This window comes from Chiroxiphia lanceolata, chromosome 27, assembly GCF_009829145.1.
Source record: "Chiroxiphia lanceolata isolate bChiLan1 chromosome 27, bChiLan1.pri, whole genome shotgun sequence".
Taxonomy (NCBI): Eukaryota; Metazoa; Chordata; class Aves; order Passeriformes; family Pipridae; genus Chiroxiphia; species Chiroxiphia lanceolata.
This window is the reverse complement of record NC_045663.1, coordinates 3,922,180-3,939,206: the sequence shown is the minus strand read 5'-3', so window position 1 is coordinate 3,939,206 and position 17,027 is coordinate 3,922,180. Positions and strand designations below refer to the sequence as shown.

General features: G+C 52.3%; 2 protein-coding genes and 1 long non-coding RNA gene across 3 annotated transcripts; all 3 read left to right on the top strand.

Moving 5' to 3' along the window:
- The first annotated feature begins 111 nt into the window (after nucleotides 1-111).
- On the top strand, nucleotides 112-1,298 carry LOC116799254. The gene is made up of 3 exons (XR_004361028.1): nucleotides 112-239; nucleotides 836-940; nucleotides 1,273-1,298. It is a non-coding gene; the product is annotated as an uncharacterized LOC116799254 (long non-coding RNA).
- Nucleotides 1,299-6,114, top strand: LOC116798976 (butyrophilin subfamily 1 member A1-like; the record flags this gene model as incomplete). Its single annotated transcript, XM_032711689.1, has 4 exons — nucleotides 1,299-1,620; nucleotides 3,850-3,960; nucleotides 4,414-4,446; nucleotides 4,860-6,114. Coding segments are annotated over 4 exons (984 nt in total), but the record flags the coding sequence as incomplete, so codon positions are not given.
- Nucleotides 5,898-15,692, top strand: LOC116798975 (butyrophilin subfamily 1 member A1-like). Its single transcript, XM_032711688.1, has 10 exons — nucleotides 5,898-5,981; nucleotides 9,120-9,215; nucleotides 9,855-9,960; nucleotides 10,293-10,640; nucleotides 11,182-11,463; nucleotides 12,082-12,258; nucleotides 12,761-12,781; nucleotides 12,887-12,907; nucleotides 14,090-14,110; nucleotides 15,010-15,692. Exons 1-10 carry the CDS (start codon nucleotides 5,898-5,900, stop codon nucleotides 15,690-15,692), a joined length of 1,839 nt encoding a protein of 612 aa, XP_032567579.1.
- Nucleotides 15,693-17,027: the final 1,335 nt, after the last annotated feature.

Sequence of the window (17,027 nt, the reverse complement as noted above, 5' to 3'; positions counted from 1 at the left end):
GCTGCCAGAAGGGCGTGTCCAGAGCAAAAGCATTGTCAAACCCCCCCCAAATTACTCAACAACTTTCACTTTTGAGGGAAGCAGCGCAGGAGGAAATGGGACAGGCTGGGACAGGGTGACGATTTGCTTCGGTTTCCGGACAGCTCAGCTGGGATCAGGGGACCCCTCCAAGGTGCCAGGTGACAGCCAAGCAGCTCCTGCTCCAGCCCAGAGTCCAGGAAAGAGCTCAGGGTCTCCAGGTACGTGGCATCTTTTGGGAATCTGCAGACGGAAATCGCCCCCTGCCGTCCGCCAGCACCGGACGCAGTTTCCACTTCCCGTTAGCAAAGTGGAACCAAGTCAGGGGCAAAAAGGGGGGCCTTGGACTCTTTGGCTTCCCTTGCTCCAAAGCCTTCTCCCACTCTCAGGGAGGTGCAGGCAATGAGTCCTGACTCGCTCAGGGTTTGTCCTTCTCCCCCTGCCCCTGTGTGTCTCTTTCTTAAGGCTGGATCAGAAAAGCCAGGGCTCCATAGGAAAACAACTGCCCCTTTCTGCTGCAATTGGAGGAGATGGTGCAGCTTGTCCTTTGCTTTCCCATGGGAAATTCCCACCACTTTTGATCCCAGTCAGGTCCTTTGCCTATAAAGCACTAACCAAAGTCAGTCTGATGAGGGAAATTCGATGTCAACCTTGGGCATCCAAGTTTCTTCCCTCGATATTCCCGAAAGGGCTGAAATCAGCAATGAACCCCTTTCAAAGTGAATTCATCCTGGTTGCTTGGTTGCTTGGTTGGTTTGTTTTAAATTCCTTTGTTTGTCTTCCCTTTTGCCCTTTGCCTCTCCTTCCCCATCTCCAGGTTGTGCTCCAGGGAGGAGGATGCTCTGCGGTTCCCCCATCCACTGCTCTCTGCCGGCTTTTGTCATTTCCACTTTAGTTTTCCAAGTTCCTCAGGGGCACTCAGGTAAGAATCCCCCTGTTCTTGCTGGATGCTGTGCCATGGCTTCCAGGTGGAATATCTTGGTGGCTGCCAGTGCAGCAGCTGGCTGGGAACAGCAGAGCAGAGAGCAGGGTCAGGCCCTTTCCTTTGCTGTTTGGTGTCCAGGCGGTGGTGCAGGGCAGGGTCCCTGTGCCAGCTGCCCTCAGCCCCTCGTCTGCCCCGGCACAGGGACGCTGCCAGCGCCATGGCCCGGCCCGGCAGCACCCCAACCACGCGCAGCAGCCGCTGCTGTGTCCCAGCTCAGCTGCCTCAGCAAACTCACACTTCTCTCTTCTTCCTACGGGGGGCTCTCCCAGCTCCACTCACCGTCACTGCACCCCCCGGCCCCATCATCGTGGCCAAGGGCGAGGACGTGGTGCTGCCCTGCAGCTTCTCCCCGGGGCAGAATGCACAGGACACGGAGGTGACCTGGTTTCGGGAGCAGTTCTCGCCCTTTGTGCATCGCTACAAGTTGGGCCAGGACCAGTACGGGGAGCAGATGGTTCAGTACCAAGGGCGCACTGAGCTGGGGAAGGACGGCCTTGCCAAGGGCAGCGCGGACTTGAGGATCTTCCATGTCCAGCTCTCTGACACAGGGAGTTACACCTGCTTTGTTCAACGAGGCTCAGATTACGATGAGGCTGTGGTGGAGCTCCAGGTGACAGGTCTGTAGTTTGTGTCCCTGGTACCTCTAATTTACGTGCTCACAGCCAGTGTTCTTGTTCCCTGTCCTTCTGCCCAGAAACAGTCTCAGGTGGTTGCTTTGGAAACAGTCCCATTAAGTTCCATTGTTGAAAATACCAAGAATGTTTCCTAGAGGTAAAACTGCCCACCGAGCAGCCATGAGGAGCTCATAAGATGCTTCCTCCTTCAAAAGTGTTCTTGATATTGCTCCACCACAGCAGCACTTGTTTTTGAACTCTTGTTCTTCTTGTTCTTTGGGAATGAACAAGTCCTGGAAACTTTATCTCCCTGGGGATGCATTACCTTTCTCCTGGTGCTGCTGCTCTGCACTGGAGTGTTGCTGTTGATGCACATGTCACCCTATTTGTGATCCCATGTTGCCTAAGGAAATCTGATATTTGGGTTTTTTCCCAAAACAAAAGAAAGCATGATTTAACCAGAAGGAATTTGATTAGAAATCCATCTTCCCTTTAAAGATCCTCCACAGTGCAGAGAATTTTCATCAGCCTCAGACAAGTGTGAAATTGCCAAAAATGTTTTGGGTTTTTTTAATGTCATTTTTTTATCCATTTGTGGAGCAGAGTCATGAGCTGTTTTTCACCCTCAGCGTCAGTCAGATGGAATGACCTTGTATGAAACAGAAATTGTTTCCTTCCTATTGCTACTCACAAAGTAACCTCCCCTTTGGGGATTTAATTTTTCAGATCCCTTTTTACGAAGTATCTATCCTTGGATGATTGCCCTGGTCCTGGTCCTGGTTGCTGTGGTCGCTCTACTTAGTTTCGCAGTTTATCTGTATAAAATTAAAGGTACCATCCTGGGTTTGGGGTCTGGGGAAGGGGCTGGGCAGCCATCCTACTCAGCCACCTCTAGTCCTGAGGGATGAGGGGGTTGAGAAACACCAGGATGGAACCAGAGTCTTGTCCTGGTGTCTCAGGCACGTGTTTGGTGCCAGGGAACTTAAAACCCCACAACTTTATCTTCTGTCAAGAAAGAAAGCTTTGTTCTCCCAGAAGAAGGCAAGGAAGGAAGTTGGCATTAAAGCAGCATCAGCTGCTCCTCTGCCCCAGCACAGAAATGGAGCAAGAATTGGCCCTGACCTGCAAAGAATCCCTGGCAGTTTGGGGGGCCTGGCAGGGCCTCCTTTCCTTTGGAAGATCCCTCTGATGGGAGATGATGCAGAGGAATAAAGGGAACTGAAATCCTCTCTTTCTTCCTGGCAGGAGATGGGGCCGCTGGGTCGTGTGGGCGCTGCAGCACGTCCAGGCCCCGTGGCCCTTCTGCCCTGGGGGGGCTGTAACTCCTGCTGGGGGTCCATCAGTGCTCGTTGGAGGGGATGAGTTTCTAAATTATTTGCATTTCTTACTTTTCTTCACAGCAAAGGAGCAGAAAGAAATAGGTAAGCTTTACTTTCCAGTGTCCAGAAATGGGAGAACTCTTCCAATGGAAGAATTGATGGGTCACATTTCTGGAGGACATGAGGAAGGGAAATGCTTTGGCTAGTGGCTACAGACCAGGTGAAATTAATTGATTAAATGCTGTTGTAATTTTCAGGAAAATCATTGCAAAACCAAAGCAAGTGGGAATAGATGTTGTAGCAACAGTGAACTTGGCTTTTCAAAGTGCTCTCGAGGTTCTACCCAAGCCTGGAGGAAGCTTTGGGGGAGCACATTTCATTGTGCAGGGGCCTCAGCTGTTGTGAGCACTGCAGAGCACAGGCACAGGGCCCTTAGGGAGCACTGCAGGGGACATTTCACCCCACGCTCCTCCCTTGTTGCTGCAAACCTGCCCCTTCAGCGCTGCCCTGGAGCTGGAGCCCGTGCTCAGGTCTCCAGCAGCACGGTGCTGATCTCTGCCCACAGCGGGCTCAGGGAGGGTGGGGGAGACCCCCAAAGTCTTGGGAAGACAGGTCCTGAGGAGCTCCTGGGCTGCAGCTTTTCCCTTGGGAGCAATTTCAGCCTCCTCCTTACTCCTCCAAAATTCAAGGTGACTGAAGATGGTGTGTGGGGATGGGAGCGGGTGGGGGCAGCAGTAGAAGTGGCAGGGTGGGAGTGCCCTGGTGCCCTTGGAGATGAGGGACCTGCCAGAGATCATTTCCTGCCCCCAGGTTGAGCAGGACAAGCTGCCCCATGGGCGGGGGAGCAGAGCTGCAGGCTGGGGGTGGGACAGGGCTTTGCACTGCTCAGCCTTGGCACAAACCCGCCCTGCAGCCCGTTCAGGGGGTCCCAGGAGAGGGCAGACAGGGGATGTCCAAATCAATGGCCCACAACCCATTTGTGCTGCTTTCTCTTCCTTTTCAGAGCAACAAACCCAGGAACTCGGTGAGTATTGCTATCTTCTCTTCATGGGAGTCTTCTCAGTTGGGCATTTTTTCTCCCCTGTGTTTTTCATGTGTGCCCTTGTTTTGGGCACAGAACAAATACAGATGTTGTTTCAGAAACATTCTTTTCCATTGGTCTCTGTGTGGTTTTAGACTCTTCCCTGTAATTGTTCTGTACTAAGAAGAAAATTCTTTTAGTTCTCAAAGTCCAAACTGTCCATAAATGCATGTCTGAGTCAGGACAGGCAGCATGATTGGATTTGTAGGAAATGGGCGGAGCCCTTCCATGTAGTCAGACAGTGAAGTTTTGAAGCAACTCGCTGTGAGATGACTTTGACAAAGATAACAACAAGTCAGAAAATGTGCACCTGCACTGGCATATCATTCCCCTGAGCTAACCCAGCCCCAGTGTGTTTGATTGCCTCTGACCTGTGGTTTTTGTGGTTTTTTTAAGCATGGAGAAGACAGGCAGTGCCTATAGGAGCAGGTAAGTAAGTTTGGTGTTTCCTGGTGCTGAATCATCTTGCCTGCTTTAATGGCCTTTCCTGGCAGTTCCCCTCCTGCAAGTGATGCTGCTGGGACCAGGCTTGCTTCTGCTGAGCCTCCCTTTCATTTGGTGCATGTCCCACTTCCAGGCAAATCTGGAGAATCCTTGTCCTCGGTGAGCTGTGTGCAATTCTTCATCCTGGAGCTCTGCTGATGATCCTCTTCCCTCTCTGCTCCCTCTCTTCTCTCTGCTTCAGTTTCTCTTCCTTGCACTGATGTTGTCACCTTGTGCACCTTGCCATGCCCCACTCTGCCAGCTCTCCCTCACCCCCTGCTTCTTCCTTAGGCAGCCCCAGCAAAGATGTGTCCTGGGCTGAGCTCTGCCCTGATGTGTTGATTCCATCTCTCCTGCAGTGAACGTGGTTCTGGATCCAGACACAGCCCACTGTGACCTTCTCCTGTCTGACAATGGCAAAAGTGTGACACGAGGGGATACACGACAGGACATCCCTGACACCCCCGAGAGATTTAACCCGTGGCGCTGCGTTCTGGGCCGTGAGGGCTTCACCTCGGGGAGACACTACTGGGAGGTGGAGGTGGTGGAGGATGCAGGAGGATGGATTGTGGGGATTTTTAGAGAAGATGTGAGAAGGAAGGGTGATCTTGAGTTTAAACCAGAGGAAGGCATCTGGGCAGTGGGGAAACGGCCAATACTGAAAGCTTTCACCTCCCCTAGTCCCACTGAATTTCCTGAAATCAAGGCTCCCAGGCGGATCCGGGTCTCTCTGGACTATGAAGGGAGGCGGGTGGCATTTTTCAGTGTTGATGAGGGGATTCCCATTTTCATGTTCCCACGGGCATCATTTGAGGGGAAAAAAGTCTACCCTTGGGTCTGTCTGGGTTCTGGGACACATCTGACAATATGGCCCTGATGAAGAGGAGGCAGTAAGAGAAAGGTCTCCAAGGGTGGAGATCTCGTTACCTCTCTGCACCTCTCTTCCATGCTGCATCTCTCCAAGATCTTTCTCTGAGGCCAGACATGCTGTTCTGGTCCCACTGCAGATCAGTGGGAGAGGCCATGGCCAAGACCTTGTGTTATAAGATCTCCCCACATCATTTCCAGGTGTGGGGAAAAGGGACTTTCTCTCCTGCTTCTGAGGGTGTTCCTTACACATGGAGGGTGGAACCATTGTTTCCTTGTCTCAGGCTCAGGGAGCATTTGGCATGTAAATCACTCTCTCTTTGTACACTTTTCTTATTCCTATTGTTGCTGTTACTGTTGGTTTTATGATCTCATTGCAGTTTCCAGTGAATTGTTCTTCTCTCCACCCATGATCTTTGCCTTTTGTGCTTTCAACCAGAGGTGGGGGCAGGGGGAGTGAGCAGCATCTGCTTTGGGAGAGTCTGGGTGGGAGCACTTGATTGGGGAGCACCATTCCTAAAACACCACACATGCTTTCACACCAGATCCTCCATTCCATGGAGATCCAGCAGGCCTGGACCTTCCCAAGGGAAGGCTTCCCCCCAACAGAACTGGTAAGGAGGGAGACTTCAGTGCAGGTGGTGGCTTTGTTGCCTAAACTCAGCTCTTGAAAGAAACCTCCAAGACCAAATTTGTGAGTTTTAGAAGCCAGGCATTCTTTTATTGTGGTGCACTGAAGTGACTCCAGCACGCTGGGTGCCCTGGGAATCAGTTCCCAAAGTGCACCCAGAGGGATCCTCACCACAGCTGATATGTCAGCATGACCTGATTCTTCCTGTTTTGTTCCCCACATTCCTGTTCCATATTCATGACATTTCTCAACACTTCTTAGCATGCATACATGTCCTTTTAAGGTCTCTGAGGGGCTTCATTGGGGATCTCTGGTGGTCATCTGTATCTGGAGCCCCCAAAGTTCTGAGTGACTGCCTTATGACCTTCTTTAAGACAATACCCCTGGTTCTACATCAACCCAGCGTCGCCTGCTCGGCTCCTTCAGGACCTTCATTGATTCCCCACCTTGCTTGGCTGCTTGCTTTCAATCAAAGCACAGGAATTTTCTCTGGGACCTTCTGCTGCAAACACTATGAGTTCTTGTTCCATCTCTAAACCCCAAGATCCCGTTGCAACAAGTGCCCAGCCCCTCCTCCTGGAGAAAAGGTGTGCACAGGTTGATGATGTGTTCTGTCAGGAGCAGGGAAGAGTTCAAAGGCTGTGCAGTATTAGAGGAGCTGAGGTGGATGCAGGTGGGTGGTTTCAGAACCAGGTTTCTGGGACCGTCAGCAGGAGCCTGGATCCTGGATCTCCCTGGGCAGGATGCTCAGAGCCCTCCTGGCTCAGCAGCACCACAGGCACCTCCAGCCCGCTGGGAGGGCACTTGGGGACAGCAGGCACAGAGCAGTGGCCCTGCTCTGGGTGTCCAGGCTGCCCACTGGGGCGAGGGAGAGGGCTGGCTCCTGTCCTGGCTCTTTGCCCAGGTTTCTCCTGCTGCCAAGGGCTTCATGGTGGAGATGTTTGCAGGGCATGTGCCACCTCCTTGGCTCAGCTGGTAAATGGGGGACAGCACTTGCTGGGCTTTGCAGCACAGCTCTGTATTCTCCAGGCAGTTGTTTGTGTGTCCTGGGGCTGATGGCCTCATCCCCACTCGTAGGGAACTCAGGGGGGTCCACTCTGCTTTTTCCCATCCCTCTGAAAGCCACAAAATCCAGCAGGGTGAGAGGGCAGCTGTTGCCAGGTGGCTCTGCTGCCTGGAGCTGGGAGATGATCTGGGAAAGCAGGACTGGGGACAGGCTGGCTTGGGAGGAACCACAGGAAAAGACAGAGGCAAAGACACAGACACACAGACACAGACACACAGACACACAGACACAGACACACAGACACACATACACAAAGGTTAGGTGTGGGAGGTTACCTTGGCTGAACACCAGGTGTCCACCGAGGCTGCGCTGATTCCCCTCCAGAGAGAAAAGGGGGAACAAAAAAAAAGTAAAAACCTGGGATTTACTAAGAAAGGCAGTTTTATAGTTACATGGACGAAAAAGGAAAAAAAACCCTAATGACACACAGGCAAAGGAAATTAACAGTAAAATTCTACTTCCCACAAGAACTGATGATCCCCTGCCACCAGGAGCTGTTCCCAGCAGCTCTCCTGGAAGAGGAGAGCCAGCAGCTTCCTCCTCACTTTTTTATATCTGAGCTGACATATCATGTTATGGAATATCTCATTGGTCCATATACATCAGCTGACTTCTTCTAGATCCCTCCCAGGGAAAGGATGTTATTCAGCTAAACAAACCCACTACACACAGACACAAAGACAGAGACACAGAAACACAGACTCACAGGCACAGACACAGACAGACATACAGACAGAGACACAGACACACAGACAGACATACAGACACAGACACACAGACACACAGACATGCCCAGTCACACCACCAGACAAAGGCACAGGTCCCCTGTGGCACCCACATCACCCCCAGCACAGGCAGCCACGTCTGCTCCTCCTGCAGGGCTGGCAGGGGGTCACTGCTGCAGGTGACCCAGGCCACCCTCTCTGCCTTCCTGTGCCCATCTGCACACACCTCCAGCAATGGCTCGGCCCATCTGGCCAAGGGGTGCCCCTGTCCCACCCCCGGGCCCTCTGACCCCCCCCAGCCAGCTTGATGCTCTCTGCAAACCCGCAGCCCTCACACGCGCAGCCCTCAGGCACCCCACACTTCTGGCACCCCTGACACCAGCAGGGACCCTCGGCCTGACTCATCCCCCTGCCTGCCCCTGGGCTCTCCAACTCACTGGCCAGCCAAGCTCAGGGACAGGCTCCGTTGTGCTGGTGACCAGTCCCTTTTCCACCCTTTTGGCCTCTCCCCTGCCTTGTCCTCCCAGACTCCTTCCACTCCACATGGCTTTAGTGCTCACACCTTTCCGCTGGCACCCTCAGGTGTCTGGGACCCCTACCTTTCCTCCCCAGCTTTCATCCCCAGCTGTGCAGAGGTACAGTCACAAAAGCCAGGCTGGATCTCCCTGGAGTGACACCTCTGGATCTGTGATCCCAGAGATCAGCACCAGTGAGGAGCTTGGCTCATAACACTTCTTTCTGCTGTCCTTTGCTGTATACATCTGTGTCACTGGAGCCATCCCTTGCTGCTTCCCTCTTTTCCTTGTCACCCCTTTTGGCCACGTCCCTGATCAGCTCCCTTTGCCCCAGCAGGTGCCCCCAGGCCTGACTGGGCTGGGAGGGGGCCGGAACCCACAGGGCTGAGCGCCCACGGGCACTGCCTTTGCCTCCCTCAGGGCAGCAGCTTTGCCTCAACCAACCCCCCTCCATGGCCTTGCCTCTTGGCTGCCAATTGCTTTTAAGCAATAGTGAAGCTGCTGCTGCTGGGCTTTGCTCCCAGCCACTGCCTCTGGGGGTGAATCCCGGCTCCATCACCTCCCTCCTGCCCATATGGCCTCTGAGCTCATGCCAGGGATGTGCAAAGTGCTGCCACCTCTGTCCCCTCCTGAGCCCAGGGAGCAGCCCTGGAGAGCCCCTGCAGCAGGGATGTGCCTGGGCATGCTGCCAGAAGGGCGTGTCCAGAGCAAAAGCATTGTCAACCCCCCCAAATTACTCAACAACTTTCACTTTTGAGGGAAGCAGCGCAGGAGGAAATGGGACAGGGTGACGATTTGCTTCGGTTTCCGGACAGCTCAGCTGGGATCAGGGGACCCCCCCAAGGTGCCAGGTGACGGCCAAGCAGCTCCTGCTCCAGCCCAGGGTCCAGGAAAGAGCTCAGGGTCTCCAGGTACGTGGCATCTTTTGGGAATCTGCAGACGGAAATCGCCCCCTGCCGTCCGCCAGCACCGGACGCAGTTTCCACTTCCCGTTAGCAAAGTGGAACCAAGTCAGGGGCAAAAAGGGGGGTGGGTGGGAGAGCAGAGCAGAGCCAGGTCCTGTCTTGGCTGGGCCTTGGACTCTTTGGCTTCCCTTGCTCCAAAGCCTTCTCCCACTCTCAGGGAGGTGCAGGCAATGAGTCCTGACTCGCTCAGGGTTTGTCCTTCTCCCCCTGCCCCTGTGTGTCTCTTTCTTAAGGCTGGATCAGAAAAGCCAGGGCTCCATAGGAAAACAACTGCCCCTTTCTGCTGCAATTGGAGGAGATGGTGCAGCTTGTCCTTTGCTTTCCCATGGGAAATTGCCACCACTTTTGATCCCAGTCAGGTCCTTTGCCTATAAAGCACTAACCAAAGTCAGTCTGATGAGGGAAAATCGAGTTCAACCTTGGGCATCCAAGTTTCTTCCCTCGATATTCCCGAAAGGGCTGAAATCAGCAATGAACCCCTTTCAAAGTGAATTCATCCTGGTTGCTTGGTTGCTTGGTTGGTTTGTTTTAAATTCCCTTGTTTGTCTTCCCTTTTGCCCTTGCCCTGTCCTTCCCCATCTCCAGGTTGTGCTCCAGGGAGGAGGATGCTCTGCGGTTCCCCCCATCCACTGCTCTCTGCTGGCTTTTGTCATTTCCACTTTAGTTTTCCAAGTTCCTCAGGGGCACTCAGGTAAGAATCCCCCTGTTCTTGCTGGATGCTGTGCCATGGCTTCCAGGTGGAATATCTTGGTGGCTGCCAGTGCAGCAGCTGGCTGGGAACAGCAGAGCAGAGAGCAGGGTCAGGTCCTTTCCTTTGCTGTTTGGTGTCCAGGCGGTGGTGCAGGGCAGGGTCCCTGTGCCAGCTGCCCTCAGCCCCTCGTCTGCCCCGGCACAGGGACGCTGCCAGCGCCATGGCCCGGCCCGGCAGCACCCCAACCACGCGCAGCAGCCGCTGCTGTGTCCCAGCTCAGCTGCCTCAGCAAACTCACACTTCTCTCTTCTTCCTACGGGGGGCTCTCCCAGCTCCACTCACCGTCACTGCACCCCCCGGCCCCATCACCGTGGCCAAGGGCGAGGACGTGGTGCTGCCCTGCAGCTTCTCCCCGGGGCAGAATGCACAGGACACGGAGGTGACCTGGTTTCGGGAGCAGTTCTCGCCCTTTGTGCATCGCTACAAGTGGGGCCAGGACCAGTACAGGGAGCAGATGGTTCAGTACCAAGGGCGCACTGAGCTGGGGAAGGACGGCCTTGCCAAGGGCAGCGCGGACTTGAGGATCTTCCATGTCCAACCATCTGACACAGGGAATTACACCTGCTTTGTTCAACGAGGCTCAGATTATGACGAGGCTGTGGTGGAGCTCAAGGTGACAGGTCTGTAGTTTGTGTCTCCGGTACCTGTAATTTACTTGCTCATAGCCAGGGCTGTTCCCTGTCCTTCTGCCCAGAAACAGTCTCAGGTGGTTGCTTTGGAAATAGGGTTTTATTAAGTCCCTTGGTGTGAAATATCAAGAATGTCTCAGAGAGGTAAAATTGCCCCCTGAGCAGCCATAAGGAGCTCATGAAATACTTCCTCCTTCAGAAGTGATTTTGATATGATTTTCTTCTTAAAAGTGGGTATAAGAAAAAAAATCTGTTATTGGGTAATAAGGGAAGAATATCCAGGTGCTTTTATGTTTTAATATCCAGGCCAGTGGATTATTTTGCTGCAGTAGTGGCCTCCAGACCAAATCTCTCTGTTCCATGAAAGAGACTGCAAGAAATGTCCTGACTCCCGGTGACATTTGTCTGAAAAACAATCTGGGATTTGTCTCTGTCAGTTTATCCACGTCAGGGAGAGAAACAGCCCAAGCAGGTTATCCCCTGATATGCAGGACCCCGCAGGGTCAGCCGGGGTCTCTCTCTTTGCCCGCAGCCAGCGGCTCTGCCCCGCTCATCGCGCTGGAGCGCTACGAGCACGGGGGGATCCGGGTGGCCTGTCGCTCTGCCGGCTGGTACCCACGGCCCCGGGTGCTGTGGCACGATCCCCACGGGCGCCATCTCCCGTCCCTCTCGGAAAACGCTACCCAGGACAAGAATGGGCTCTTTGCAGCTGAGAGCAGCATCATCCTCACCAGGGCTGGGAACCAGGAACTCTCCTGCTCGGTGCAGCACCTCCCGCACACACCGGGGCAGGGATCAGCCCTTCACATCTCAGGTGAGTGGAGGATGGGGCACGGCCCTGCCGACGGGCCCCACGGAGCTGTGCTGGGCACAGCACCCCCAGGCCCCTGGCAGGACACGTGCTCAGCATGTCAAGGCCATTTCCATCCCACCTGTAACTGCATTAACCATATACCAAAGGGCACTGCAGCAGCACGTCCTTTCCAACTGCATCCTGCTCCTCTTCTAGTTCAGAAATTAACAAGACCTGGAGGCTTTATTTCCTTGGGGAACCATTATCTTTCTCCTGGTGATGCTGTTCTACACTAGAGTGTTGCTCTTGCTGCAGATATCACCCTATTTCTGATCTCATGTGGCCTAAAGATATATATAATTGGTTTTTCCCAAAGGAGAAGAAAGCATGATTTAATCAGAAACCACTTGGTTACAAATCCATCTTCCCTTTAAAAATCCTCCACAAAACGTCACCAACCTTAGACAGTTGCGAAATTGCCAAGATGGATTTTTTGTCATTTTTTGCCTTTTTGTGGAGTACAGTCTAGTTTTCACCCTCAATGGGATTCAGATGGAATGACCTTGTATGAAATAGAAATAATCTCCTTTCTATTGCTACTTGCACAGTTACCTCCCCTTTGGGGACTTTATTTTTCAGATCCCTTTTTCCAAGATGCCCATCCTTGGATGATTGCCCTGGGCGTGGTCCTGGTTGCTGTGGTCACTCTCCTTATTATCACTGTTTATCTATTTAAAATTAAAGGTACGATCCTGGGTTTGGGGGCTGGGGAAGGGGCTGGGCAGCCATCCTACTCAGCCACCTCTAGTCCTGAGGGATGAGGGGGTTGAGAAACACCAGGATGGAACCAGAGTCTTGTCTTGGTGTCTCAGGCACGTGTTTGGTGCCAGGGAACTTAAAAACCCAATGGCCTTAATTTCTGTCAGAGAAGAAAAGAAAGCTTTGTTCTCCCAGAAGAAGGCAAGGAAGGAAGTTGGCATTAAAGCAGCATCAGCTGCTCCTCTGCCCCAGCACAGAAATGGAGCAAGAATTTGCCTTGACCTGCAAAGAATCCCTGGCAGTTTGGGGGCCTGGCAGGGCCTCCTTTCCTTTGGAAGATCCCTCTGATGGGAGATGATGCAGAGGAATAAAGGGAACTGAAATCCTCTCTTTCTTCCTGGCAGGAGATGGGGCCGCTGGGTCGTGCGGGCGCTGCAGCACGTCCAGGCCCCGTGGCCCTTTTGCCCTGGGGGGGGGTGTAAGTCCTGCTGGGGGTCCATCAGTGCTCCTTGGAGGGGATGAGTTTCTCAATTATTTCCATTTCTTTCTTTCTTCACAGGAAAGCAGCAGAAAGAAATAGGTAAGCTTTACTTTCCCTTGTCCCCAGTTTCCTGCTGGGGTCCATCAGTGCTCATTGGAAGAGATGAATTTTTAAATTGTTTTCATTTCTTACTTTTCTTCACAGGAAAGCAGCAGAAAGAAATAGGTAAGCTTTACTTTCCATTGTCCCCAGGTTCCTGCTGGGGGTCCATCAGTGCTCTTTGGAGGAGATGAGTTCCTAAATTATTTACATTTCTTTCTTTTCACAGGAAAGCTGCAGAAAGAAATAGGTAAGCTTTACTTTCCATTGTCCAGAAACTGGAGAACTTTTCCAATGGAAGAATTCATGGGTCACATTTCTGGAGGACATGAGGAAGGGAAATGCTTTGGCCAGTGGCTCCATACCATGTGAAATTAATTGATTAAATGCTGTTGTAATTTTCAGGAAAATCATTGCAGAACCAAAGCAAGAGTGAATAGATGTTGTAGCAACAGTGAACGTGGCTTTTCAAAGTGCTCTCAAGGTTCTTGCCGAGTCTGGAGGAAGCTTTAGGGGAGCACATTTCATTGTGCAGGGGCCTCAGCTGCTCTGAGCACTGCAGAGCACAGGCACAGGGCCCTTAGGGAGCACTGCAGGGGACATTTCACCCCACGCTCCTCCCTTGTTGCTGCAAACCTGCCCCTTCAGCGCTGCCCTGGAGCTGGAGCCCGTGCTCAGGTCTCCAGCAGCACGGTGCTGATCTCTGCCCACAGCGGGCTCAGGGAGGGTGGGGGAGACCCAAAAAAGTCTTAGGAAGACAGGTCCTGAGGAGCTCCTGGGCTGCAGCTTTTCCCTCATGAGCAATTTCAGCCTCCTCCCTACCCCAGCAAGTCTGTCCTGGAAAAGGATTTTTTGCAGCCTGTAAGGGGTGTTGGGTTCATTTGGGCTTTCTTCTCTCACTTTTAAAGTGTGAAGTGAACCAAAAAGTGGTTCACTCAGTGGTTCACTTGGTGATGGGTGGACGGAGAGAGTGAATTTGGGAATCCAAAATTCAAGGTGACTGAAGATGGTGTGTGGGGATGGGACCGGGTGGGGCAGCAGTAGAAGTGTCAGGGTGGGAGTGCCCTGGTGCCCTTGGAGATGAGGGACCTGCCAGAGATCATTTCCTGCCCCCAGGTTGAGCAGGACAAGCTGCCCCATGGGCGGGGAGCAGAGCTGCAGGCTGGGGGTGGGACAGGGCTTTGCACTGCTCAGCCTTGGCACAAACTCGCCCTCCAGCCCGTGCAGGGGGTCCCAGGAGAGGGCAGACAGGGGATGTCCAAATCAATGGCCCACAACCCATTTGTGCTGCTTTCTCTTCCTTTTCAGAGCAACAAGCCCAGGAACTCGGTGAGTATCATTCTCTTCTCTTTGTGGCAGTCTTCTCAGTTGGGCATTTTTTCTCCCCTGTGTTTTTCATGTGTGCCCTCGTTTTTGGTACAGAACAAATACAGAACTTGTTTCAGAAACATTCTTTTCCATTGGTCTCTGTGTGGTTTTAGGCTCTCCCCTTTAATCGTTCCGTACTAAGAAGAAAATTCTTTCAGATCTCAAGGTACAAACTGACCATAAATGCATGTCCAAGTCAGGACAGGCAGCATGATTGGATTTGTAGGAAATGGGTGGAGCCCTTCCATGTAGTCAGACACTGAAGTTTTGAAGCAACTCGCTGTGAGGTGACTTTGACAAAGATAACAACAACTCAGAAAATGTGCACCTCCACTGGCATATCATTCCCCTGAGCTAACCCAGCCCCAGTGTGTTTGATTGCCTCTGATCTGTGGGTTTTGTGGTTTTTTAAAGCCTGGAGAAGACACATAGTGCCTCTAGAATCAGGTAAGTAAGTTTGGTATTTCCTGGTGCTGAATCATCTTGCCTGCTTTAATGGCCCTTCCTGGCAGTTCCCCTCCTGCAAGTGATGCTGCTGGGACCAGGCTTGCTTCTGCTGAGCCTCCCTTTCCTTTGGTGCATGTCCCACTTTCAGGCAAATCTGGAGAATCCTTGTCCTTGGTGAGCTGTGTGCAATTCTTCATCCTGGAGCTCTGCTGATGATCCTCTTCCCTCTCTGCTCCCTCTCTTCTCTCTGCTTCAGTTTCTCTTCCTTGCACTGATGTTGTCACCTTGTGCACCTTGCCATGCCCCACTCTGCCAGCTCTCCCTCACCCCCTGCTTCTTCCTTAGGCAGCCCCCGCACAGATCTGTGCTGGGCCGAGCTCTGCCCTGATGTGTTGATTCCATCTCTCCTGCAGCGAACGTGGTTCTGGATCCAGACACAGCCCACTGTGAGCTTGTCCTGTCTGACAATGGCAAAAGCGTGACACGAGTTCAGACACGACAGGGCATCCCCAATAACCCCAAGAGATTTAACGTGTGCCACTGCGTTCTGGGGCGTAAGGGCTTCACCTCGGGGAGACACTACTGGGAGATGGAGGTCGAGAATGCAGGAGAATGGGTTGTGGGGGTGTCTAGAGAAGATGTGAGAAGGAAGGGTTATATTGAGTTTAAACCAGAGGAAGGCATCTGGGCAGTGGGGAACTGGGGAGGGCACTTCCAAGCTCTCACGTCCGTTAGTCACACTCCCCTTCCCAAAATCCAGAACCCCAAGTGGATCCGGGTCTCTGTGGATTATGAAATGGGACAGGTGGCATTTTTCAGTGTTGATGAGGGGATTCCCATCTTCGTGTTTACACAGGCATCATTTGGGGGGAAAAAAGTCTACCCTTGGTTCTGGCTGGGTCCTGGGATATGTCTGAAAATATGTCCTGATGAAGAGGAGGCAGAAAGAGAAGGGTCTCCAAGGGTGGAGATCTCGTTACCTCTCTGCACCTCTGTTCCATGCTGCATCTCTCCAAGATCTTTCTCTGAGGCCAGATATGCTGTTCTGGTCCCACTGCAGATCAGTGGGAGAGGCCATGGCCAAGACTTTGCGTGATGAGATCACCCCACATCATTTCCAGGTGTGGGGAAAAGGGACTTTCTCTCCTGCTTCTGAGGTTGTTCCTTACACATGGAGGGTGGAACCATTGTTTCCTTGTCTCAGGCTCAGGGAGCATTTGGCATGTAAACCACCCTCTCTCTGTACACTTTTCTTATTTTTATTGTTGCTGTTACTGTTGGTTTTATGGTATCATTGCTGTTTCCAGTGAATTGTTCTTCTCTCCACCCATGATCTTTGCCTTTTGTGCTTTCAACCAGAGGTGGGGGCAGGGGGAGTGAGCAGCATCTGCTTTGGGAGAGTCTGGGTGGGAGCACTTGATTGGGGAGCACCATTCCTAAAACACCACACATGCTTTCACATCAGTTCCTCCATTCCATGGAGATCCAGCAGGCCTGGACCTTCCCAAGGGAAGGCTTTCCCCCAACAGAACTGGTAAGGAGGGAGACTTCAGTCCACGTGATGGGTTTGTTGCCTAAACTCAGCTCTTGAAAGAAACCTCCAAGACCAAATTTGTGAGTTTTAGAAGCCAGGCATTCTTTTATTGTGGTGCACTGAAGTGACTCCAGCACGCTGGGTGCCCTGGGAATCAGTTCCCAAAGTGCACCCAGAGGGATCCTCACCACAGCTGTGTGATAGTTTTTACACCAGGCCTTCCTGGAGACCAGCTTGTAACCAGGAAGGAACTAGGAAGGTGACCCAGGAAGTATTCCATGCTATTCCTTTATGTAACCTGGGGTATAAATAAGGCAGAGATAAGAGAGTTTGCTCTCTTCCTTTCCGGCGAGGTTTGAGGACGGTGGGTGCCTGTCTTGGTCTTGCTCATCTGGAGCTGAGGCCCACAGTGACTGCTGTTGTCATCCACGCGTGAGGGGACAGTGCTGGGCCGTGTCCAGCTGTCCTGCTTTTCTCAAGGGAAGTGCTGAGATTTTACCAGTTCTTTAGTTTCCTGGTTAGCGAGTTTTTAGATTGTGTAGACCTGTTTTGATTCTGTCCCTTTTCATCCTTTTTTTGTCCTTTTTTCCCTTCTCCCTTCACCTCTTCCCTTTAGGAAGCTATTTGGAGTTTCTGGGGTTATAGGTATATAGTATTTCTCACAGAATATATCTGGTTTATATGTAACATATATTTTTGCTATAGCTTTGGTTGTTTGTTTTTTTTTTCTCTCCTCTCTGGGAAGCAAGGCTTTGTTGTTGAGTGATGGAGATCTGGTGGGAAGCCAGCTCCAGACTTGCACAAGCTGATATGTCAGTATGACATGATTCTTCCTTTTTTGTTCCCCACATTCCTGTTCCATATTCATGACATTTCTCAACACTTATTAGCATGCCT

What these genes read in the sequence shown, in the direction of transcription:
- LOC116798975 (XM_032711688.1), top strand. Translation starts at nt 5,898, where the DNA reads ATGCTTTCACACCAGATCCTCCATTCCATGGAGATCCAGCAGGCCTGG. An exon ending in AGTTCCTCAGGGGCACTCAG is followed by an intron (nt 9,961 to 10,292) that starts GTAAGAATCCCC and finishes GGGCTCTCCCAG; the next exon opens with CTCCACTCACCGTCACTGCA. An exon ending in AAAGCAGCAGAAAGAAATAG is followed by an intron (nt 12,782 to 12,886) that starts GTAAGCTTTACT and finishes TTTTCTTCACAG; the next exon opens with GAAAGCAGCAGAAAGAAATA.